The sequence below is a fragment of the Candoia aspera genome, chromosome 2 (genome assembly GCF_035149785.1).
Source record: "Candoia aspera isolate rCanAsp1 chromosome 2, rCanAsp1.hap2, whole genome shotgun sequence".
In the NCBI taxonomy this organism is placed as follows: Eukaryota; Metazoa; Chordata; class Lepidosauria; order Squamata; family Boidae; genus Candoia; species Candoia aspera.
The window spans coordinates 148,736,261-148,761,635 of NC_086154.1; the positions used below are offsets into that span (position 1 = coordinate 148,736,261).

At 46.5% G+C, this 25,375-nt stretch overlaps 1 protein-coding gene across 5 annotated transcripts; it reads left to right on the forward strand.

Annotated features, from left to right (window-relative positions):
- Positions 1 to 1,465: 1,465 nt before the first annotated feature.
- Positions 1,466 to 25,012, forward strand: LOC134490855 (semaphorin-3F-like). 5 transcript variants are annotated; one of them, XM_063294192.1, is made up of 17 exons: positions 1,490 to 1,833; positions 7,876 to 8,036; positions 8,340 to 8,402; positions 8,709 to 8,828; positions 9,188 to 9,281; positions 10,241 to 10,360; positions 11,083 to 11,222; positions 12,838 to 12,952; positions 13,626 to 13,695; positions 13,799 to 13,943; positions 14,151 to 14,373; positions 16,020 to 16,108; positions 16,214 to 16,255; positions 16,489 to 16,646; positions 18,312 to 18,379; positions 22,465 to 22,598; positions 22,934 to 25,012. In XM_063294192.1, exons 1-17 carry the CDS (start codon positions 1,728 to 1,730, stop codon positions 23,369 to 23,371), a joined length of 2,286 nt encoding a protein of 761 aa, XP_063150262.1. In that variant the 5' UTR covers positions 1,490 to 1,727; the 3' UTR covers positions 23,372 to 25,012. The 5 variants fall into 5 exon arrangements, with proteins under 5 accessions (XP_063150266.1, XP_063150265.1, XP_063150264.1 ...); XM_063294193.1 differs by having other exon boundaries at positions 22,468 to 22,598; XM_063294196.1 differs by lacking the exon at positions 22,934 to 25,012 and having other exon boundaries at positions 1,466 to 1,833; positions 22,339 to 22,576.
- The last annotated feature ends 363 nt before the right edge of the window (positions 25,013 to 25,375 follow it).

Genomic DNA, 25,375 nt, shown 5'->3' on the forward strand with positions numbered 1-25,375 from the left:
GCATAAAATCCGGATTGCGGGGGTCGGGAGGGAGGCAGACATGTCCCTCCCTCCTCACGGCCGCATGTCCCGCTGTACTGGAAGAACATCCCGAAGAAACTTTGCTGGGCACAGCCCAGGGAAGGAAAAAAGAGCTGACGGGAGCTAAACCCGGGGAGTTGATCTCGGAGCGGAGAGCCAACGCGTGGTAAGGAATCTCTTTGCTCCTGCACTCTTAGGCCGTTCGACCTCAGCTCCAGACCCTCGTTTCCGCTGCAGTGATCTTGCTACCCTATTATTTCTGCCGCCCGCCCCCCTTCCCGGTTTTGCCCGTAGACTCAGCCTGCCCTACATTTCCCGGGCCCTTTCTGAAGCTGCCGGTGGTGCCACCGCGGAAGCCGCTTCGGCTTCCCTTTTAACCCTGCCCTTTTCGCGGTGAACCGGCAAGACGCCTGGCAAGGTTTCAGCGGGGCTTTGCTCTCCGGGGAAGCCTGCCTCCGGGTTCGCCGACGACTTTAGCGGAGATGTCGCCAGCTGCGGAGCAGAGGCAGGAGAGTCCCGACCCCCGAAGTTAACGGCTTGGGATGGAGCAAGGCGAGGAGGGCGTCGCAGTTGCCCTCAGGCGCGGAGCTCGGCTCTGTGCTCTCCTCCCAGGGTGGGAAGAGTGCCCGAGCGGGCGAGCGAGCGAGCGCTTGGCGAAGTGTCTGAGCTGAGCAGACGGTCGCGTCTATGAGCGCCTGAGGATGGATGGCAATCGACGGGGGCCAGTTGGGCTCCATGTCCCTGTCTGCGTTGCTCCCTTCGCTGCACCTGGCTCAGGTATGGAAGCGGCAGGTCGCAGCACGTCGCAGACAGGACGGGACCGAGCGCGCCGAGACACACGCATGTACACCCTCCGGGGCGGGGAGAGTGGGAGAGGAAGAAGCGGGGCTGGCAAGCAGATCAAAGCCCCCGGCAGGCCCTGCTGGCACCGAGTCCCGGAGCTGCGCTGGTGCAGGGAGGACTTGCTGCTGGCATTGTCCCCGGGCACCTGTTCTGTGGCATGGGGAAGATTATAGCCCGGCTGGGGCGCGGGGAGGGATTGCTGCCGTTCCTACGTCCCTTGTACTGAGAGTGATGGCGTCAGGAGGCCACCGCAAAGCCCAAGCCTGCGTCCAGAATGGCAGCTCGAGCCTCGGTGCCCTCTTCAGAATGAAGGGGGCCGTCCCAAGATTAAAGGATCCTCCCCGCTCTGGTTCCGTACCTATATTTGAGCGCGTGTGTGTCGGACCCCGGCAGGGGTCGCTCTTTCCAAGGGAGTGGGGGCTCTTAGCGATGCAGGCGGAGCCCGGTAAGGTAGTCTGCCTTTTTTCCCCTTTTCTTTTTTTTGGGTGGTGGTGGTAGAGGAGAGCCCATCTAGGGTCTCCCATTCTCTAGCCCCAACTTCAGAGGTCTGCTAGCCTGCAGGAAAGGCGGGGGAGCTTCGGGAGCTGGTCGGGAGAGAGCGAACCTTTGAAGTGCCCATCAGCCGCGGCCGCCACTCGGGTTACAGCTGCTTGGCCCGGGGCCCGGTGGGACGGGCGAGGAAGGGAACTTTGATCTTGGTTACTTCCGCACAGCGCCCTCTAGGCCCCGGCCCGTCCAGCGCTTCCCTACAGCAACGCGGCGTCTCTGCCTCCAACATCCCCTGTCGCTCCAAGCCTTTCTCGAGAGGTCCAGCCGGGCATCACCCTTTCTCTTCTCATAGGTGCCTGCAGAATTTCCCCGCCATGGTGCCCTGGGCAACGTTGCTGCTATTGGGGCTGTTATTTTCCTGCTGCTGTTTGAGCCACAGCAGCCTGACGGGAGCGCCCCGTGTCTACCTCACCTACAAAGGTAAGAGAGGCTTGTAGTCGCCCAGGGGAGCCCCAGGAAAGACTGTGCTTTGCCTTCCAGATGGAAGCGGCGGCGCCTGCTCTCCTGTGTGGGCATGTCTGTATTTCGAGAAGGGAGAAAGCTGCAAGGTGGCACTGGGGCAGGCAAGGGCGGGACATGGCAATCCGTAGCCCAACTCTTGACAGAACAAGGAGCAATTTTCTTTTTGTAGGAGAGCCTTGTGGTATTCAGAAATCAGAAAGAATCTGGTAGCACCTTTTCAGACTAATAAAATTCATTAGTCTGAAAAAGTGCAACCTTCTGATTTTTGTTCTTCTCTTTGTTTCTTAAAGACTTATATGCCTCCTGTCAGCCAGCCTGCCTGCCTGTTAGCCTAGATAAGGGATTTCATACCAGCAGATTACTCTGAAAGGTTAAAAACAGAAAGGCAAGAAAATAAGTTGGAGAAAGGCTATCTTTCAAGGATTGTAATATTTATTTAAGAATGGTTTTATTGTATCTTTAATTAGGATTTATTTTTGTTTTTGTTGTAAACCACCCAGAGTCGCTCTGTGAGTGAGATGGGCGGTGACTAAATTTGAAATATAAATAAATAAATATAAACAACAGTGAAACTACTGTATATGACCGTGAGTTTTCATTAGCTGAGCAAGAGATCATGTATTGGTTGGACTATGATTTCCCCAGCAGGGCTGGTACATGGTGGAGGGTGTATTTCTCCATAAGGCTGGCGTAAATCTAGGTTTCCTTCCTTCCTTCTTTTCAAGATTGGAAATGAGGGTATTGTAGCAAGTTCCACCTCAAAAGAGGCTTTCCTGTGAGAAAGAAAAGCAGCACTTTAACAACTAAGTAACATTGTTAGAGTAAACTAAGGTCTTCCTCAAGATGACATCGACTCCCGATAATTTCATGGAGGTTTCCGTGTAGTTTTCCCGGCAACAACGCGGGACTGGTTTGCCGCTGCCAACCCTGGGATTTCCTTGTAGTCTCCCATTTAAATTGGACTAAGCTGTTTTTCTGAGAAGGTTGGCTAGCTGCTGTTTAATGCTAAAAGGCATGATTATGGAAGGCTCAATGACTTGCTTACTAGTAATTTTAACTATGCACTCTGATAGCTTGAGTAAACATTTTGGCTGTCCCAAGAATGGATTGTTACCATGGGGAAAGGAATTATTCCCACGTCGTACTGGTGCTCGGCTCATGATACTGGTGCCCAGAGCAATCAACTGTGACACCCCAACTTGGACTGGGGTGGCCCAGGACCACAAGAAAATGTTCCGTTGATACTGAATCAGCCTCAGCCAAACATGATCCACAGACAGGCTGTGAGGATAAAAAGAAATAATCTCCAGGTACGCTACCACCAGCAACTTGGAGGAAAAGGGGAATGTGCGTGCTTCTTATCTCTGAAAGCACAGCTGCAAGTGGACCCTTGTGGGACAGCCAATGATGACTGTCAGGTTAAAATAATTGCTTTGCTGGGATCAAAACAATAATCTGCTTTTTTGCCAAGAATTCTTTCCACCTATAGTGTCAAACCAAATACCTTGGAGATTCGCTAGTGCAGAATAATTTCTTCTCAGTGAGTCAGCTGCTACATGTGGGAGATCTAGTTGTCGAATAGGAAGTTTGCAGTCATATCTAACAGGGTAACAGCTCTGTTTTCCATGCGTTAATCTCTTTGTTCTAATGTTATTTATGGTAATGGCAATGGGTTCCAGTGGCTGTGTTATGTCAGACCTAACAGGAACAGATACAGACCTAACAGCACACAGCCTTGTTTCAGCAACTGCTTGTGTACGTCCTGAAAAACAGCCAGTTTTGCGTCAGCAAACACTGCCACAAACTATTTCAAACTCCCATATTCCCAAACAGATTTCTGAACTGAGATGGCCAACTGTACATTTAAAAAAAGGCCGTTTTTAGGTTATAGAGTTTCTCCGTGGCATTGTGGTATGGATTTAAGCACCCTGTGGTGCTGGAGAGTGTTACTGGTGCAGAACCACCTTCATGGGCAGTTTAGCCATGTGGACCCTAGGCAGCCAATCAAAGCAGCTTGTCTGCCCATGATGGACGCATCAATTTGATGTGGCTGTCATCATAGAGTCACACCCTTGCATGTTTCTGTATTGCTAAAACACAGAACGATTGCCTGGATGGTTTGTGTTTTTGTGCAGGGGTGTGTGTGTATGTGTTACTGCTGTGTAGGCACATCATACCATCATGTGTGGGTCCCTCTGCCTCCTCCTCTGCTTCTGTAAGCCTTCTCTCCCCCACAAAAATATATATCCTGTGACCTTGCTGGGTTCCCCCTACACTCTCTGCTCTTGGGGATTCCGGGATCTAATTACTTGCCAGCCACAGGGGAAAGGATTTCCCAGAAGGGCTTAAAATACCCAGCATGCCATACAGAGAAGGGACTAGAACACGGATGGATTCCCCTTCCCAAAGCACATTGTGGGGAAGGGGAAGGGAGCGCTTGGGTTGGAGAGGAGTGTGATGGCTGGGGTGCGCATGCCACGTCCCCGGCTATAGATACTCTGCTGCTGTTCTCACTACAGTTGCTTCATCGTCCTTTTCTTCAACTACGAAAATGTAGCTCATGTGTACATGTGAAAGGGAGGGGGGTGCACCAAGAGGCAGTGAGAGCCTTGGCCAAAGGACAATTCATTATTTTGGGCGGCAGCAGCCTGGCCAAAAAAGGCAAAGCTCCAGGCATCACTCTGGTTTCTCTGCACATGTGCATGCGCCTGGGTGGGTGAGGAGGCCTACACCTATGGGTTTGCCTAGGCTTGTGGACGTAACGTACCTGGACCCTAAGGGAGAGGCAACTAGTGCAGGTGTCTGGGGCGTGGGTCTTCTGTGGAACTGGGCGGGTTGCATGCCACCCTGGCAGGAGGGTTTCTGGTGGGAAGTTTGGTCTGAGCTCTCTGGGGAGGCAGGTGCCCTCCAGGGGCAGTTCTTCACCACAGTCCGTAGCTCGTCAGGTGGATTATTCTGGGTTTTGGAGATGGTGGTGGCAGATACAATGACGGGGCTCTGTGACCATGTCCGGTGTGGCTTAGCCACAGGTCTGCCACATACAGGGAGCGTGTTTGGGTTAGGTGGGCTCTGTAAGGGGCAGGCCTTTTTGTTATTACAGCACGGCAGAGTCTTTGAGAGGGCCCTGCAGTCGCTGTTATAAATCAGGAGTCTCTCTAGTCCCAAGGCCTGCCAGATAAAATAACCGTGCTTTTTCGTTCTATGAAACAGGTGGAGGGCAGTGGCAAACAGAATGAATTATTTTCTGGTTGATCCTCGCCCTTGCCAGGAACATGCTCAGCTTTAGCCGAGCCATTTTCTTTCAGCTTTGGTTCTTCATGTAGACAGTTGGACCTGCAGGTGCTGAGTTAGAGGGAAGAGAGGGAAGGATCGGAGGGTTGAGCTGGTGATAGGGCATACAACCTGCCCTGGACGCACTCCTGAGCTCTTTTGGTGCTGCTGCCCTTTGGTGCAATGGGAAATGCTACCTGTTTCCAGTGTTGAAAGCACCATCAGCTGCCGCCCTGCTCCATTTCTGGATAATGGGATGAGCCAGGGAGGTCCCTCTCGGTGACCAAATGTCCTGGACAGGCCCTGCCCACCCATCTCCCCTCTGCAGTATGAAGGATAATAATCCTGACTTCCTCTACTGGGTTATTGTAGGAAGTACGAGGAGATAATAACTAACTCTCTTCTCCTACTGAAAGCTCTAGCAGCAAGAAGGCTGGCCCAAGATATAACATGGCACCCTCTCCTTCCATCTACAGAAACAGTTGGACCAGCTGCTGAATCTCACTTCAGAATTAGTGATGGGACAGCATCTCCCTCTTAGCAGAAGGCACCTAAGGTTAGGAGACAGGGCAACTTGGTTCTGTTCTCTACGTAAGGGAATATCTAAAGAGTTCCTTCGCCTCCTACCCAATTTGCTACCTGAGGTTGTTTCCCTTTGCTCAATAGTAAGACTAATCTGTACATTGTTACCTTGTTCACCCTTCAAATAACACAGAAACATAAGTCACTCTTACTGTTCTGTGGCTGCAGAAGCAATTATTGGTTTGAGCAGAACTCAGCCTGCTTTGGATACTTCTTTAGGGAGAATGTGGGGCTAAGGGTAAAATAGGTACTTTAAGCCCGAAGAGCTTCAGTCATTGTGCCAAAGTTCAATGTGCTGACCAGTTGTACATCCCAGGCACATACTGCACATTGAATGCTTTTGCTAGCCACAACCTCCTTCAATCTGCTTGTATGATGAGAGATGGTTTTAACATCTTCTGATTTTTTGTTGGCTCCTCCAAATGCTATCCCTCCCTCTTTGCAAGTGTGGGGTCCTGTGAGATAGAAGAATGAGGGGTTTGTGGGCCCCAGGGGCTCCATTTTTGCCAAGGCATAATCCTACGCAAAGGCTTCCTTGTTTGCAACAGAATGGACTTGTTCTGGGTATGGAAATTCCAGATGGAATCTATGAAAAATCTTGTGGGCAGATTGTTTCCCCCCATACCACTGAAGAAGCCAGTGATTTCTGCCCCCACAATCCTGATGGTGTAGCAGTTGCACCTGGATTGTGTATTTTTCCCAGACAAGTCAATTAGGGGAGTGAGACCTTCACCTGACATCCAGTAAACCTCTGTCTTCACTATCAGCATTCCATTGGTGATAAATGGATGCGGGAGCAAGAGGGAGGTTGCGAAGATGCTTTGCAGATGTTCTGCCTTGAAGGACTTGATTCATTCTCCATCACTCTCTAGGACACCTGATAATCTAGTGTTGCTAGGCTGTGTGTGCATTCCTGGAAGAGATCTATGCCACTGCTATATTCCCCCAGTGTTATATAATGGTCATTGTATATCAAAACTGGGTTGTATGCATGACACAGTATGACCCCCTGGGCATGTTGCCATGGGGCAGACTGCCATTATTTCTTGGGGCGAGCATGATAGTCTCCCACCTGCCATGTGTTAATGCCTGGGGAATTCCATCAGGTTTCCAGAGTTCCTTCCCAGCTTCCAGAGGAGAGATGGGAGATGTCAACTGAACTGGGCAGAGAGAGGAGAGATTGGTCAGAGTCCTGCAATTCTGCTCTTGGGCTTGGTTGTTTAATTTGACTTTAATTCCTCATCCATGCAGACCCATCACTCCCCCCATCTGTTCCTCTTTGACCTCCTGGAAATCTGCTTTTCTTCCTGGCTTTAGCCCACTTGCTTAGAGGGATTAGGCCAATTTTGGTCCCTGATCTCTGAATTCTTGCCCAGACTTGACTACAGAGCAAAACTGGGACTGGCTGGTGTCCTCTGGCCTTGTCCCCAAGGTCACCACAGGTGGGAAGTTCACAACATCGCTCTCTGATCTGTGCCTGTGGAATGTGGCTGGGGGATTGCTGGGGGATTTAGACTCTTTGCTGTACCGGCGGCTGAGCACCCCCCTCACCCACGTTGGCTCCGCCTTTGCCACTTCAAGGGACCAAAATACCCCCTGAGCTCAGCCCAAGCCAGGCCAGCCCACCCCACCCATCACATGGATTAACATGATCCAGTTGCTGCCCTTTCTATGCACATGGGGAGGGAGGAAAGGGTAAGAAAAAAGGAAGATTAGGACTCCAGGTTCTTGTCTTCGGTATGGTCAGGTGAACAGTGGGGTAGGGGAAATTTGCCACAGAGGACAGTTCTCTTTTGGAAGGGTGGTCAGGGGAGAGTTGTCTGTAAGAAGGCAGCCTTTGTAAAAGGACTTTTTGCACCTAGGTCAGATGAAAAGAGTCATAGGAAGGAAGTACGAGGAGGCCTTGGAGTTGCCCATCAGTGATGAGTATTTGGGCAGCAGATTGAGTTACCCAGTTATAGTCTTCCTCACTATAGTAAGATTACCAAAGTTCACCTTAAATAATGATTCCTAAAAATGCATTTCAATGAATATACACATTCCGGGCAAGCCTGACCTCTCTTTTTGTCAGTGTGTAAATGGTGTCCTACTCCTCAGAAGTAGGAGGTTGTGAGCCTGGCACTTGACTCTGAAGCTCTCTCTCCACAGAATTGTTGGAGACCCGCACTGCTCGTCCTTTCAGCTTCAACTTTAACACAAGTGATTATCGCATCTTGTTGGTGGACCAAGACCAGGAACGTCTCTACCTGGGGGCACGAGATTTCCTGGTGGCCTTGGATCTTCACAACATCAACAAGGAGCCACTAATTGTAAGTCTGGAAAAAGTCCTGCTAGACCAGTTCAGGATGTTCATCTTGGCCAACATTTTTCTACAGTGGTTGTTAACTGCCTTGGGTTGGGTCTGCAGATGCAATAGGGTAAGGCAAATAGTGCAGTGGGATAGGTGGACGTACATACCTTGCGAGGTGGATAGGGTTCATTGGGTTGTAGCTCAAACTAAGAAAAGCCAGTGGCAAATGGCTGGAGAAACAAGAAAGCCAAAAGGAGTAGGAATAGATCTGGCATCTCAAGACCATCATCCTTTCATTCTCTTTCCCTCTTTCTCTTTTCAGATCCACTGGCCAGCGTTACCAAACCAGGAGAATGAGTGTCGCTTGGCAGGGAAAGGGCAGAGAGTGAGTGGCGATTGTCTGCTCTTTCACTGTTACCCTGTATCTAGTGTGTTTTTTGGCTTGGCTTCAGCGCATCAGGTCTCTGTGAACTGGAAACGTGTTGGTTTTGAGTGACCAGAAGCTGTCTGATTTCATGCATCTCTAGAGGGGAAATTGTTGTTTTGGGTTTTGTCCCAGTTGCCATCTTTTGATCCTACATAGCCCAGGATCCTTATCTGTGTATTCCTGGGAAGAGGGAAGATTAAAAAAAAAAATGGAGATGGTATTAACTCCTCCCTGGGAAACTTCTTACTTCTTCATGTCCTGTAGGGTGAATGTTTCAACTACATACGGCTTATGGAGCCCTTGAACCGTACTCATCTCTATGCATGTGGAACAGGGGCTTATCATCCAGTCTGCATCCTTATCAACCGTGGTTGGCGCTCTGAAGTAAGAAAAATGACCCATAACCAAATCCCTTCTTGCTGGAAAAGAACCATAGAATAGCTTAGCGGTAGAAGACACCCCTCTATTTTCAATCTCTGGCATCTTCAGAGAAAGATAGTTAGTGCAGAAGACAGTAATGAAGAACTCAGTGGGCCAGTGGTCTGCCTTGATATGAGGTAGCTTCTGTATTTCTATGAAGGGGGGTGTGGGTGGTCAGGAAAAGAGGGCAGGTCAAAGACAGAAGAGGAAGGGGGGATTGGAACCCCAACTCTGAAAGTGAGTTCAGTTCTGAGTGACTTGAATCCAGAGTAGGTTTCCATGATAATGGTCCTGTGGTCTTCTCCCCATTTGTCCTTCTGCAGGAATACCTGTTCCGCATAGTGCCTCATTCACTGGAACCAGGCAAGGGGAAATGTCCTTATGACCCCCGGCAGCCCAGCATGGCTGTGCTGATCAGTAAGTAGCTTTGAGTGAGTTGAGTTGGATAAAGTGTTGCTAGCCTATAAAGTACAACTATGCTGCTGTACATCCATCCATCTGGCAGCACCTGTACATGACCACATGCTGTTGCACTTTGGCCACTGTGGAGACTGTGTCAATGCACAGCTGATAAACCAAACCTGCTTTTTCTTGGGGGTGCACGGCTGCCCTCTGTAGCTGTCACATGATCCCACAAAAAGACTGTGACTGGTTTAAGCAGTTGCTGACATGTGCTGTGTGTGTGTCCGTGTGCTCTCTGAATCGTAGGTTTCCTTTGAATCTGAATCGCTGCACAACCCTGCTATCTATAGCTCCTATCTGATCTTTGTCGCTTTTGCGTTTGTTATCAGGGCTGTAGGAAGTAAACAGCTGATTGGAGGGGAACAGAGCCCTTGGGAAGGGTCCTGCAAGAGAAGCTTTCATTAATTGCACAGAAATGCTTGGGATGGCTGAGGTCTCATGTTCAAGCCTGGCATTTCAGTTAAAAGGATTGGGGGAAGCAGGGCTGAGCTGTACCATTGTCTGATGCCCTGGCAAGATCGTGCCTGTAGGCAGGAGCAGCTATAAGAAGCCACAATGATGCTCAAATGATGCCACGCCTGTGATGATATCACAACTTAAATGCCCCCAATATGTCCTGATATCACAATGTCTGATGCAGGTACATAAATTGTGGCCTTTGTGTGAACGACATCATCACACACACACACACACACACACACACACTGTGTCATTCCCCCCGCCCGCCCCCAAGGATACCCGTGCTGTTAGGGTAGGTTTTATTGACAAAGCCTAAGGTGTCTCCCTGTATTTTAATGTTCCCAAAACTCCAGATCTTGCTCTTGTCCACCTGCAGAGTTTCCCTGGTCATGGCTACACATGCTGACACCCTTTTGACGCTCCACTGCTCCTCTTCTTCCTTCCCCCCTCCCCAGATAACACACTGTATGCTGGGGTTCACGTGGATTTCATGGGCACCGATGCCGCCTTGTTCCGAACCATGGGGCTGCGCCCAGCTGTACGCACCGAGCAGCATGATTCCCGCTGGCTCTATGGTAGGAAGCCAAACACCAGCTAGAGAAAAACAACGGGAAAATTGAATTGGATGATGAGATAATAGACCGTTGTGGATAATGCACAAGAGGGTGGATTCCTACAGTGCAAGTGTCCTATGCAGCATGGGAGCAGGGGGAATGATAACACCAGGATAGTGCCAGGAGATTTGTGGACTTGCCTGTTGCCCAGAGAAAGAGAGGGCAACTTTTCCAGGGTGAAGGCAGCTCTTGTTTGACTGGCGCGCAGTCAGTACAATCCAAAAAGTGGGCAGGAGCAGGAGAACCATATTGCATTGCAAGCAGTTCATATGATTACTCCCCCACTGCTTTAATGCTGCTTCTATTGCATTAAAAATTGTACTCCGGTGACCACCTTGGCTGCAAGGCATGGCTTGGGGGTGCTGCTTACACTGATGGAGTCTGCTGCCAGTGGAACACCTCTGCCACACAGCCAAAGCCTGCAAACTTGGTTTTCTCTCCTCCACTCTATTGTAGCCTCTAGGCCCCAGTTTGTTACTCTGCAGGCAAAAGTACCCCAAGGCATAGGAGAAAGTAGTAACTGCAGATGAACAGTACCAAGGTGATGCGATCTTATACTTCAGACTTGCTGTATAAGGGGAAGCAGCCCTTCCCCAAAGTTTGCTCAGGGTTAAGCCAGAGTGCTTGCAATCCCCCTCTAGTGGTGAGCCCAGGCAATGGCATCTCTTTTTCCCCTTCCTCAGACCCCGTTTTCCTCCAAGCCCACGTCATTCCTGACAGCTCCGACCACAACGATGACAAGCTCTACTTCTTTTTCCGTGAAAAAGCTCTGGAGGGTGCCGTGGGGCCTGCCGTACTCGCTCGGGTGGGACGGGTGTGCCTGGTGAGCAGGGCCTAAAGTGGGGTTTACAAGAGGAAACCTTTGCTGGGGGGTGGGGGTGGCACCCCCTGGGACGAGGAGGACAGAGCGACGGAGAGCTGCTGCTTGAGGTGCACTTTGCTGCAGAGCTGACGCTCCACTTGGGGATCCTAAAAAACGTCCAGGGGAATGTTTGATTTGGGAACCAAATCAAGTTCTGCTTCCACTCTATACTAAGAATAAGTGGCTGTTGCATGTAAGCCTCCCTCTCTGATGTGCCTGGCTGGATATTTAAGAGCAAACGTAGTTGGCAAGTGCTGATGGGATGGAAACGCAAAAGAGTTCCCTGAAAAATAAGCAAGAAGTGTCACATGATAAGATTTGCGGAAATACCAACCAACTTTGGAGAGGGAAAAATAAAGGGTGAACAGAACCAACTGCAGCTGAACAGGGAGGACCAAGCAGGCTAAGTGGCCCTTGTGGGGAGGTAGATGGAAAGGTGTTTGGGGCGAGGGGAAAACACATGGAGGTACATTTTTTTAAGCAAGCAAACTTGTCCCAGGCCTGTTGCAGAGCACACACGTACCATTTGGGCCATATAGATGGTAAGTGTGCATGCAGCCGTTCTGCTCTCCAAGGGATACACAGTTGTGAACAAAATCTACCAGGACATTCTCTTGAAAATCATCCCTTCTTTTCATAAGGGCTTGTGCTGGAGAACTTCTGGGTAGATTTTAAATTTTCCTGGCAAGTGAAAGAATGGCCAGTGCAGCCCTACAGTGTGGTGAGAGAGCAGCTGCTGTGTTGCAATTTATGGTGAGTTCTTAGGAGTGCAGGCATTGTGAAGGGCTGAAATGGTTCTGCGCAGCCAAATGGCTTGTGCAGCCCTGGCGAGGCCCAGGGTCCACAATTAGAAGAGGAAATGAGATCTTCCCTGGAGCCCTGTGGTCCTCTTGGCATAGCTCTCGGTGGTGAGAAGTCGCAAAAAAAATATTTAATCCGGAGATTTTAGATCAAAGGTGAGCAGTTGTTCCAGCCAAAGGAATTCAGCCTTAGGCATGCTAGCAACCACGTGTAAAAAGTTAGGTGGGGCCAGGATCAAAACTAAATTTGATTTAATGAAATATATGTTTCAATTAAATTAAATTTAAATTTAATTAATTAAATATTTATAACATGGTGATTCTTCATCTTTTAATAATTCCCCTCTTTGCTCACATTACACATTGCAGCTGGGTGACAGCTGTTGGAAGAACCAAGGGTTTTGGAGACCACATGCCAAGATTGTGCATCTTGGCTTTAGGGTTAAAGCCTCCCATGGTATTCAGTTGAAGTCTTCAGATCTGCACCAAGCCTGAAGGTAGCCTTTCCCAAACTGACCCATGCTGGCTAGTTCATCTAGCAGCCCCAGGATGGAGAAGGCTGTCCTACTGGGCTTCCTCTGCCCTGTACCCTGATTCAGCATTATTTTTGCTGCTACCATCCTGCAGGCTGGGATAGTGCAAGAATTCCCAGGTGTAAACAGATGTTTTGGCCACCTTGCCGCTCAGCGGTGATTCTGTGTCTTTCTTTTCTCAGGGTTTGTGCATCTGTGCACTGAGGGATCTCAGGGTCCTAGTAAATCCCTTGCTTTTTCCAGAATGACGATGGAGGACAGCGCTCCTTGTTGAACAAATGGACAACATTCCTTAAAGCTCGGCTTGTGTGCTCTGTGATTGGAGAGGATGGCGTGGAGACTTTCTTTGATGAGCTGCGTGAGCCCTTGTTTTGGACAGAGGGATTTTTATTCTGGGGAGAGAGGGGACAGGTTCTGGGTTTAGTGACAATGATGAAGGTATGACCCTTGAAGAGAAAATTGGGACTTGGTGAGTGAGGTGGGGGAGGGTTGTTAAAGGATGGGAGCCAAAAATTCTGCCTAAGGTTTGGGGAGAGATTCCAGCTGCAGGACCTAAAGATGGGCTATGCTCTAACCAGTGACAAAAAAATAGCCACTGAAATCTAGCATCAGTGCATTATGGCCATTCTGAAAGTCTTTTCTGTTCTAAGTGTTGTGGGCCCAGATGCATAACTTCAAGCCAATATAGTCTAGCGCCCCTTTGGATTTGGCTGTGTTGTTGGTTCTGGCCATTTTATAATCAGCCCCTGAATCCAGTATGTGAAATGGCCATTCACAAAAAAAGCCAGCAACTTATTTCAAGGCCTTTCTCTTTCATTTGTTTCTTTGGTATGCTCTTAAAATGACTTTCTCGTGCCAGCTGAGGATTTGGAGCATTTGCAGTCCCAACGCATCTGGAGAGTTCCAGGTTGGGGAAGATAACCCTCAAGGCATGGCACTGAAATAGATGGGAGATAGTATCCAGTGCTTTGTCTGCAAATCATGCACACATCTCCCTCAAGGTCCTCGACTGGTTTGTTTCCTTCCCCCAGGTGACGTTTTCCTTTTGCCGACTCAGGATGAGAAGCATCCCTTGCTGTATGGGGTCTTCTCCACACTGGGGTGAGTAAAACCCATGTGATGGGGGTGGGGAGGTTGACTTAGCCTGTGCAGGAGATCCAGGCATCACTCCACTGCCCTTCTGGCTTTACCGCTCTTCTCCAAGGTCAGTGTTCCGTGGCTCGGCAGTCTGTGTTTACTCCATGGCTGACATCCGCACTGTCTTCAATGGGCCCTTTGCCCACAAGGAAGGACACAACTACCAGTGGGGGCCATACACAGGACGTGTGCCCTACCCTCGCCCTGGAGCCGTGAGTCCCAAACATCTTACTCCCCAGGGGTTCAAGATTTCATTTCCTGTTTCCTCTCATTCTGTAAACTTCCAGTAACTTCTTGGCTGACTACTAATTGTGGATTTCTACTGGATTCTGAATAAAGCAAGGAAGAAAAGAAAGCCCGAATCCTAATTGTCTAGTTTTATTCCAGTTATAACTTTACTGGATCTTTTTCTTTTTTAGTGCCCTGGAGGAACTTTCACCCCAGGCCTTCGCTCCACACGTGAGTTTTCTGATGAGCTGGTAACCTTTGTGCGGGCCCATCCTCTGATGTTCCATGCAGTGTACCCCCTGCAGCGCCGTCCTCTCCTGGTGAGGACCAATGTCCCCTACAGCTTCACCACCTTGGCTGTGGATCTTGTGGATGCAGTGGATGGACGCTACGAGGTGCTCTTCCTTGGCACAGGTACGTCAAGCAGTGTGGATTTCACTTTTCAGCTCCACAAGGGGACAGCTAAGATTGTGGTGCTGGCCTGTTTCACTTTTTAGCTTCTCATTCTAAAAGGCAAAAAGGTTGTAATCTAGGTTACTTTTGGATTCTAACTAATAATAATGAGAATAATAATAGAAAGTATTTACAGTCAGACCAAATATCTATGATCTACTGTATCTATCATCTATCTATCATCTGTCTGTCTATCATCTATACCCAACTGTGTATCTTTGTATCTCTATCTAAGTATGTATGTATGTATGTATGTATGTATGTATGTATGTATGTATGTATGTATCCATCCATCCATCCATCCATCCATCCATCCATCCATCCATCCTCCAGATTCAATTCACCCAACAGCAGAATAGAAGAAAAACACCCAATTAAAAAATTACTAGTTGATCAGACAGTGTGAGATACAGTGGAAGCTATTCCAGCAGCTATGACAGAGTTAGCTTCTAGATTAGCAGGTTGTAGTTAAACCACAAGGCCCCTTATAGCAACTAAGCGGAAGTTGGCAACTTTTCTAGAAATTTCAGTTGACAAATCAGCTAGTAGAAAGGTTATGTTCTCCTTATCCAAACTATAGGACAGTTGGCAAGCAGGAGAATTAAATTAAGGTACCCAACTTGATAGAATGGGTATTACAACAGAGCACGAGAACCCAAGGACAGGAACAAAGACTATCCTGTGAAGGAAAATTCTTCCTTTCTAAAACCACAGAGAGCAAAGCACTGAATTTTGCCCAGGAAAAGGCACTTCTCTGCAGGATGGATGGGACATCTATGAGGTTATTGGCAGGGGCAAAGAGACTTCTGAGCAAGTACTGGGGGGAATACTCCAGGGAATATAGCTAAATATGCTATTAACTGCCTCAAGTGTAGAATAAGCTCCACTGAATTCCCATCTGACATAAATCATTATTGCTCAAAATCTTCAAAAATTTTGGGGACAAGGAAGTGCCTGGCAATCAAGATCTACAGCTTTCTGGGGAATGGAATTCTATAGAAGGTCAGCCCACTGTAAAATAGTCCCCATGTTCCTTTGCTTCCCACCCCCCATATCAGATGACAGATATTTAGGGGGAAGGTGTTTCCTGGATGATCTCAACACACAGGCAAGTTGACATGAAAACAAACTTTCCTTCGATTTCCATACAGGAAGGGGTTTTGAAGGTAAACAGCAATATCTTAATTGCCCTCAGAAATGGATCAGCTCCTAGAGCAGGGTTTCTCAGCCAGAGTTCCATGGAATCCTAGGGCTCTGTGAGAGGTCACTGGGGGTTCCCTGGGAGATCACAATTTATTTAAAAAATTATTTCAAATTCAGGCAACTTCACATTAAAGAGGTAAGTTTCATTCTTTATTTTTAGTTTAAGAACACTGTTAATGCTTGTATACAGGCCTACGCATGAAACAAATATAATAATTTTGTAACTTTGGCCTATATTTGCCCCTGAATGTGCAGGGGGTTCCCCAAGGCCTGAAAAATATTTCAAGGGTTCCTCCAGGGTCAGAACGTTGAGAAAGGCTGTCCTAGAGGTCTCTGGGGTCACATGCCCTTTACTGAGCAGGCATGAGTGTTGTCCAATTAATGCTTACATCTTCTCTCTCCAGACCAAGGTACCGTGCAAAAGGTGATTGTGTTGCCCAAGGAACAAGGGATCTTGGAAGAACTGACTCTGGAGGAAGTTGAGGTGTTCAGGGTGAGCAAATAGACAGCCCAGTCATGACTTCCCCTTGTTATGGTTGTTTAACCACCTCCATTTCTGCTCTTATCAAGGTTTTTTCCCCCTATTGTTGCTCTATAGGTACCAGCTCCAGTGAAGACACTGTGGATATCCTCAAAGCGAGTAGGTGGTTGTTCAGGATATATATTGCCAAGGAATTAAGTAGGGCATGAGCATTCCGGTTGCAAGAGTGCTGATACCCAAAGGGTTACTGTACTGTATAAGAGTTGCTTCTCAGGGGAAGGGAGCATGGCATTCTGTAGCCTTGCTTTCAGCTCATAAGAAGCAAAGGGGTCTGGGGATAGCAGATAAGTAGCTAAAGCCCTGGATTTATTCCCTTCTCCTCCTTTTCATAGCAACAGCTGTATGTCTCGTCCGACATGGGGGTTTCCCAGTTGGGCCTGCATCGATGCCGGGAGTATGGTGAAGCCTGTGCTGACTGCTGTCTGGCCCGGGACCCCTATTGCGCATGGGATGGGCAACGTTGTGCCCGCTACAGTCACACAGCCAAAAGGTAAGTTTCTAAAAATGCTAATGCACCTTGCAGAGTTTGGAAGCAGAGCCAACCAGGATGGATTTCTGCATGTCCCAGTGAGATGGCCAGAACCATGGTGAACGTTGAAGGGAGTGAAAAGGGCAGTCTTATCTAGTCAATTGCCTGTGAGAAGCAGAATGTGGCAAGACCAATCCTGACTCCTTGGCCTGGATATTATCTGCTCCCAGACTGATCTAGGAGGTGGTCGCTTCGACTTTTCACTGAGGTGGCACTGCCCTGTTGGGTGGCTGACAGGAAGAGAAAGCAGAGCAGTCAAGCAGAGGGTTAAACTTAGAGTGTAATCATGAGACAGACTTTAAGTCATGCATGGATAAACAGAGACATGAGTCAAGGCAGGTTTGTACACATGGCAAGAAAAGGTTGAGTCAGTTCAAGACCACAGAATCTAGAGTCAGTCCATTGAAAGAGGAGGTCAGGCACAGCAAGTCAGAAAGCTGCTTGAGTTCTTCTTTTGACTGAAACAGGAAACGTGTGTGTGTGTGTGTATTTATCTATATCTATTTATCTATATATCATATCATCTATATCTATATCTCTATCTATCATCTATATCTCTATATCTCTATCTATCTATGTAGATATCTGTTTATATAGTGATATACACACACCCACACATATATAGGCCAGGCCCCCTAGGCCAATCACAATATGTTCTATTAATTTTTTTTCAGAGAAAATGTTACCGTACTTAGGAATGTTCAAAGGTCATGCATCAAATGAATACGGTAGCATTTAGAAGAAAATGGCAACCAATTCAAACATTCACTGTAATTTATATAATACATTGTCCATGGGGCCTGATTTTTGGTACAACCTGTATATGCAGTATAAGTAAGCTTTGGAGGGACTGAAAAAGAAAACTTACATTTATATGAATGCATGTATTTATGAAATTCTACCTAAGCCAAGCTGTGGATAATCAAAGTCTCCAATTTTCATATTCTCAAGAAACTCAGTTTCTAAGACAAGCACTATGTTTCTAGGCTACCCCAATAAACGTTGATGCTTTTTAGAGCTTGATGCAGTTCCATCTTACTGGCACTGAGACATTTACCACATTTCTAAAACTTCCACATCCTGAGGGTCTTCCTCCTCTTTTTCCTCCAATGAGGAATTATCCAGAGGCATGACATGATCTATTGGGGAAAGCTCCCTTTGTTGAGATTGAAAGTAACATTGTTCATCAGCGGCTGTGTTCCTGCAGTGTGGTTGATCGTGATAGCCTTACCACCTCCATGAGCTGGCAGCAGAAGAGATCCTGTAATGTCTTGGATTTTCTAGATTCTTCCAGCTGTCACAAATTACAATTTCATGCTCATGCTTGGAGCTAAAACCAATCCTCTCTGGATTAATTGCCTAGGTCATTTGACTGGGTTTTCCTGTTTGCCTCAGCTGTTGACCTTCCTCAGTTAGCAAGTGTGTGAACAAGATCATTATGCACAAAAGTTGCTCTGAAGACAAGAGGATGGGGTGGAGCTCCCCTGAAAGCTACCATCAAGTCATAAAGAGGAAACATGTGGGGAGTAATCACATTGTATTTGTTGTGAATAAGATATATCCTCAGTTGCTGTGCGGGAAAGAGAGTGGGAAATGGAGGAAGTTTGATCTCTTGTCTCTGAGCAGGAGGAGCCGACGCCAGGACATCAAGCATGGTGATCCTTTGAGGCAGTGCCGTGGCTTTAATGCCAAGGGTAAGTCTCTCCAGGGCCTTCCTGTGAATGGTCGCCAGTGTCTACTCGCCAGCCAACATTGTGTTTCTCTTATAATGGACACAGAAGTAATTTAGCAGCCTCAGGAACAGTCCAGCATAGGAAGACTGCTCCGCGGAGGATCAAAAGGCAAGTTTTGCTCACATCAGTTCCTCAGTTTAGGACATCTACTGGTCAGCATTTTTGGAGGAAATGCTGCAAAGATGGCAGTGAAGTTAAGGTCTAAAGAAAACTTACCTGTAAGGTTGGGCTGCTGCAACTCGAGTCAGATTTTCTTCTTAAATGAGGAGTAACAGCAAGGCTATCAAATCTGGGCTGCAAAAATCCAAGTGTTCGCTAGATGACAGCAAAAAGACATGGAAAATGCTAATTCGTTGCATGTCCTCTGGATTTTTGCAGCACAGATCTGCAGAATTTATGCCTTAATAGAAGTAATAATAGAAGTATTGGTACTCCTTGGTTGGCGACAGTAATTGGGATCAGGAAGTCTGACACTAAGTGATGCAGTTGTTAAGTGCGATGTCATGTGACTGCACCAACTTACGACAGCAGTTCCAGCTGTGGTTGTTAGGTGAATCCCCATTCACTTTGCTTGTTGGAGGCCAGCAGTGAAGGTTGTAAATGGCGATCAGGTGACTGCTGGAAGCTGTGACTATCATAAGTGCGAGCCAGTTGCCAAGCACCTGAATAATGATCACGTGACCACAGGGACGCTGTGATGGCTGCAACTTTGAGGACCAGCGATAAGTGTCCTTGTCCAGTGCCATCGTAACTTCGGACAGTCACTGAATGAATGATCGTTAACTGAGGACTACCTCTACAGCCATAGCTCCGTGGAAAAGATACCTACTTCGGATGCCAAAAGGAATCTTGGCATTTCTTATTTTAAGAAGTATCAGGAGATACATGATGATAATGCAATGTGGAGAGTTGCTGCCAGTTAGTAGATAATATCTGGCTAGGTGAATCACTTGTCTGAACTGTTATATTAGGCAGATTTCAAGGCTTGTGTTATTCCCAAGTTGGAAGGGGAAAGAAAGTTTGTAGTTAGAATATTAAATATAATGGAGATTTATAAGGTGGAATTGCACTTATTTTCCAGCATTCATTACTAAAGGACAGCCTCATACTGAGGCAGGAGCAGAATTTAATTGACCTCTTGGGAAGTATGATGTAAGATCGATTCTTCTAGAAAGAGAAAGCAGGACTGAGGCTCCTTAGAACAGGATAATTTGTAGTGAGTTGCAAAAACAATACAGTTCCATGGATGGAGAAAGTTTGTGTCAACTTGTTCCACCAGCAATGCAAGCTAGTGTTATATTTATTTATTTATCATATCTATATGGCCACCCATCTCACACAAAGCAACTCTGGGCGGTGTACAATATATCCTTAGCTGTAATGATACGGTGTAAATACACATTATTAGCTTGATTTAGCAACGGTCATAATAACTGAAGGTACTGGAGGCTGTAGTGTCAACACATCTGGAAGCTATTAGATTGGAAAGTTAATTTAGGTATTGCTAGCTAAGTTACACAAGTTTTTTGATTATTTTCAAATTGTTTATTTTCCTCTCTGGAGCATGGAAGTGTTGGGTGATGACAAAGAATTCCTAGGTGTTGCTGTTCTTCTACTGACGGCTAGGCACACTAGCGGAACATAAAGGCATTTTAACAGCAGAAGCTTGGCTGGCTACTGGAACAGAAACCAGGAGATCAGTTCATGTCTGATTGGCCAGGCATATATTGGAAAAGGATGTAAGATTGTACAATGGGAAATAAGGTTTATCTGGGTAAAAGTACTATATTTTAATTTAGCTCTTCCTGTGCCTTTTCCCCCTACGCTATTTTCATACATTTATTGAGGGGTGGATACATAGATTTTGTACGGCTATAATTAGATGACAGCTCCTTGACATTTACTGCTGGAGTTCACTATCTTAGACTTTCCTGCATTCGTTTGTTAGTAATGGGCCTCTTCCTGCTTTGTGAAGCGTGGTATCTTTGGTCATGGTTGTTCACTGTCTCCCCCACTCCAGAGATTAGAGATCTGGATGGAAGAGGGCCTCAGGGTCCCAGAAAATATCGGACACCAATGTCTGAAGGGCACCAGGTTGGGAAAACTAGTGTGATCTCTACATTTTCTTTGAAGTCTGTTTCATAGTAGCCTTTCTCTGGGGTTTTCTTCTCTTCTTATCTTTGACCTCCAAAAGGGCAGAATCACATTTTGGGTTTTATCTGTTTAGAGTTTCTGAATTCAGGATCATATATCGTTTCTCCCCTAATTGGAAAAGTAAAATTGTACAGCAACACAGAAGTGGTACCCACCGAGATGTACTGTACGTACCTACCACAGCTAGACAAACTCAAGGAAATCATTCTCTTGGGGAACCCGGGAACTGTATGTAGCCTAAAAAATCATTCTGGTTATTGGGATAATTAATTGGAAGACTTCACACAAACCATCTCTATTAGTATTGTGTCAGAGGACTACCACCTAAATCTGTATAGGAAGAAAGGGTGAACCGTGCATTATAGTGCAAAATCCAGCAGTAGCTCTAGTGTTTATCTCCCTACAACGCATCTAGTGTGGCTTCTGCTGACTAGGCGACCTCTTTCAGATGCTTGGCTAGATTGGGAAGTTTCAGATGTTTCTGTAGCCAGCCAAGACAAGTATACGGAGCGGATCTCAACTCCAGCGCATCTTTCCTACTGTCCTATGTTTTGGTAACTTAACCTCCATGGAGACGGATAAAAGCTCTAAATCAAAAGGCACATGGCTTGCCTGTGTGTTTCTTTAGGCTCCTTGGATAGCTTAGTAGCAGTTTTGCAAACAGAAGGGCTGCACCTAGTAAGGCATTCTTCCTGATAGTTTACAATTATATCATGTTTTTAACAGAGATTATAATTTTGTGGCTTGGGTTAAGAAACTGTTCCCTTATCCTAGATTGCGTTTCTTTATGAGCAACCTTCCTAAGGCCAACAGTGGGTGAATCCAAAGCCATACTCACATATTAATTCATATACTCTGCCCCTCTCTCAACTGTTTGTTTATCCAGCCCTGTCACACACACACTGCATATTCAGCTTCTCACATACATGTATCTGTTCAACTATTAACCAACCCCCACCCCCACCCAAACTGTTCCCCCCTGCCACAGCTGATCAGCGGAAAAAAAGCAAAAGCCTCTTACTGACCTCAGAGGGAGCATGCCGCCTTTTTTGTACAAGTTCCCCACTGGACATGCAGGCCACCACTTAGGCAACCCCACTTTACGTGGCTGAACCCGTATCACTCTCCTTTACTAACACTTAAAAAAGGACCGGGAAAGAAAATGAAGATGTCTAGCGAGACTATATGCTCCTGTAAGGCTGTAATTGTGGACATGCTCTCCTCACAGAGTCCTGTGGAATGAAAAGGGGCCTACTTCTAAGCGGTCCTGGATAGATTACATTGTTAATATCTTCCAGATGTTTTGGACTTCAACTCCCATCAGCCCGAGAGAGCACAGACGCCAGCAAGGAACTAAGAGCTGTATTGCAAAACTTTTTTCTTCTTGCCTTTGAAGTACTTTAAAGTTTAACCAGGAGTCTGCTTTGGCTCTGCACACATTTTTTAAAAAGTAAATAACTATCAGGTTGTCCTGACCTGCTCTGACCAGGACAATCCAGGGCTTCTACCTTGACAGGTTCTGATAACGTCCGCTGCATTCAAGGGCCATTTCCTACAAGCACTTTTTTACTGTAATCAAATTGGGAGAAATCCTTGAATTTCGTTTTCTCTTTCCAGGTAAGAGTTGAAAGACTGTAAGTGGCACATTGTAGTAGTACAGCACTTTAGAAATGAGAGTCAAAAATGAGAATTTAAATCCTATTGTGTTAATTTCAGCAGAAATCTGGTGATAGCTGCTGGGTTTCTTAGATTAAATATTTTTACAGCAACAACTGTTGGAAGCCAGACTTGTGCTTAGCAGGCTGTCTACTTCCAGCATTTACTGAAATGCAGTGGGGTCTCAGAACTCAAGGAATCCTGTTCCCCTCCCGGTTCCCCCACCCCCATCACAGCAGAACAGCAATTAAGTGAACAGATTCAGTACGGACTAGAAGGAGGAAGTGTATTTCTAGAGTGTGAACCCCGATCTCCCCATGCGACCATCAAGTGGCTTATGCACACAGATGATTCTACCAAACGCAAAGTGGTAAGTCTTGCTAAACATTACTGCACATAGCCTCATACTGTGTCTGCTGAGACTCTGGGAACTTGAAATTCAACTGATCACACAGTGGGCCCTTTATTTTTTAAAAAAAGTTTAGAGTCACTGTCTTATGATGGATGTTGAAGTTGGCAGCTGAAGCTTTACTGCATTCACAGAACCTGTCATCTGACTGGCAGGGTCCATACAATGTATTACGCCAAAACCAACTGCATTATGGCTTATGCAGACCAGGCCACTGACTAGTGAAACAGCTGTGTAAAATGTGAATTTAAAAAGCAAAGTAATTTTAATTATGTCACATGCTCTTTCCTTCCCAGTTGCCCCGGGACCGCGTACTGCTTCAAACCCCTCAGGGTGTGCTTTTAGGCCCAGTGATGCCTTCTGACAGTGGGCTCTACCAATGCATAGGCACCGAGAATCGCTTTCGCCACACACTGCGGCGGCTTCGTCTGCATGTCCTTCCGCGCGCTTTGCTGGAGGGGGCCATCACCTCTGAAGAGGCACCCACCCTGGGTATTTGTGAGAGCTACAGAGCTCAAGTCATCCAGCACAGCCAGAGTGGCCACCAGTCCCATGCTGGACCTAGCTTGTGGGGCTCCGAACAGCAGTCCAACTGGTACAGACCTGCTCAGCATTCTTTGAACTGGACTACCAATAGTCCCCACCACTCCCAAAGCAGCAGCCGCCGTCGCCACCACCACCACCGCCACCACTCCAAGCCATGGGCAGGGCACCGAACTCCACCTCGAAGCTGAGCTGGGTGGAAGACAGTGGGCAGAGAGAGGCTTTAACCTAATCTTTGGCGGAAGAGAATGACATTCCAGTGGACTCTTTGCAAGAGCTGAATGGATCCAGAGATGGGGAAAAACCTCTTTGCTTCCTCCAGATTGCGGGGACAACACTATTGCTAACAAAGTGTGTGGTGTGGTGTGTCCAGGCTAATTCCAGGGGTTTGCAGGACCAGGGCTCACTGGCTGTTTCCTGAAATGGAAAGGTGACCAGTGCTAATTGCAAAGGCTTTGGCTTTAGGATTCATTTTTTACAGTATTCATTCCCAACCCTATCCCATCCTCTCACATCATAGAAGGAAAACTGTGGGGCTTCCTTCAACATTAACACCATCATTTTATTAACCCTATGCTGCAGAAGCATGTAGCAGAAAATAAAATACCAGTTTATTTTCTAAATGAGATGGAAAAGGGCCATTGTGAATTTGTGAAAGGAAGAACATTTCCATGCACAGTGAGCCCACTGTTACAAATAGTTTTAAGATCCAGCCTTGTTAGAATCCAGCCCTACCATGAACAGATAGAAGGCAATGCTAGCAAAGAATTTAGTGGATTATCCTGAGTACTGCCTACAGCACAGGTATTAAACTGAACCCTTGCTTCAATGGAAGTACTCACATTGTTCCTGTTTTTGTCCAGCCTGTAACCAAATAAGGAAATACAGAAAATGGGCTTGGTGATTCAGTGGGCACGAACACCAGTCTGTATATGCATCAACTGCTTTTCAGTCAAAAGTATGCAGCAGGCTTTAACGCCTAAGAGATGCTAGCTTGGTATTAATTACAGTTGCATCTTCTCTGGAGGAAGTGTTTACATTTATGGCAGAAACACATGTACCTGTGCCTTTAGTTGCCATCCCCCCACCTTTCTGGTAATTGGAACAGAAACGGTTAAGAAGCCTGCAGATTATCTGAAAACAATTACCAACTGTGCTGTTCCAGAACAAGAACAAGTTACCGTATTAGATCAAAACAAGCTCCATTTACAGTTGGTCCATAGTGTGAACTATCACCTCCCACCTGTAATACACATTTAAATTTTATTTACTTTGCACTGTTGATAGGTCTTACCAGCTGTGTTCTTGAAGAATGTATGTAATAATTTTAAAAAGCCACTGGACTGGGGGAGAGGGGGAGAGAAGGGGGCTTTATCACCACAGCTCGTGGAGTGGATTCCAGAGTGTGTGATTACGAGAAACTCTTTTGAAGCTCTTTTTCAGGATGGTTGGGATTTCGTAATCCAGATCCAGGTGTCAACTTGGCTATTTCCTATTTATTTCTGCTATACCTTATTTCTAAAATTTAACAGAGCATTTTGGTGCCATTTCTTGCATTTTTCCTAGTTTTATAACTAGATATTGAGGCATGGGAAGATATACCCTCTCATTCGATATAAACTTTGGTATGAGATTTTTGTGAAAAGCATTTGAAAGTTTCAAGTACACAATGATCTTTCGATGATCACTAATTTCACATTCGAGACACAGAATTCTAAGGTTTTTCTCTTACAGAATCCATGCTAGTTCTTCCTCGGTTTGTCTAAGGTATGTTCAACTACCTTCCGCATAATAATGCTTTCTATAAACATACAGAAAATGCCATATTTTTTTTGTAAGTGATACATTTTAGCTCAAACCTTTATATTAAAATTAAGAAATCTTGGTTAAATAATATGCAGCCCAGTTGGTATTAACAGTTAGTTTCTCCTTCAATTATCATCAGCCCTCTGATCATCTCTGCTTAGCATATCTTTGAAGGTGCATTCTCCAAGGAAGATTCTTAAGTTCATCTGGAATGAAAACTGACAGAATTCATGTTCTTCTCACTTGCCTTAATCGTACTTCTACTTTTCTGCCTTCACCTATTGGTCCTACTATTTCTCTGGGTGTTTTTTTTTTTGCTTCTGAAGTATTTCAGGAAATTGTATTACTTTTCAAAGATCTGAACAATTGGTTCCTAATATTCTTTCTTA

Excerpts from the sequence above, each read along its gene's own strand:
- LOC134490855 (XM_063294192.1), top strand. The coding sequence starts at position 1,728 with ATGGTGCCCTGGGCAACGTTGCTGCTATTGGGGCTGTTATTTTCCTGC. Across the intron at positions 10,361-11,082 it reads TGATTCCCGCTGGCTCTATG|ACCCCGTTTTCCTCCAAGCC; the intron begins GTAGGAAGCCAA and ends CCCCTTCCTCAG. Across the intron at positions 16,647-18,311 it reads TACAGTCACACAGCCAAAAG|GAGGAGCCGACGCCAGGACA; the intron begins GTAAGTTTCTAA and ends GTCTCTGAGCAG.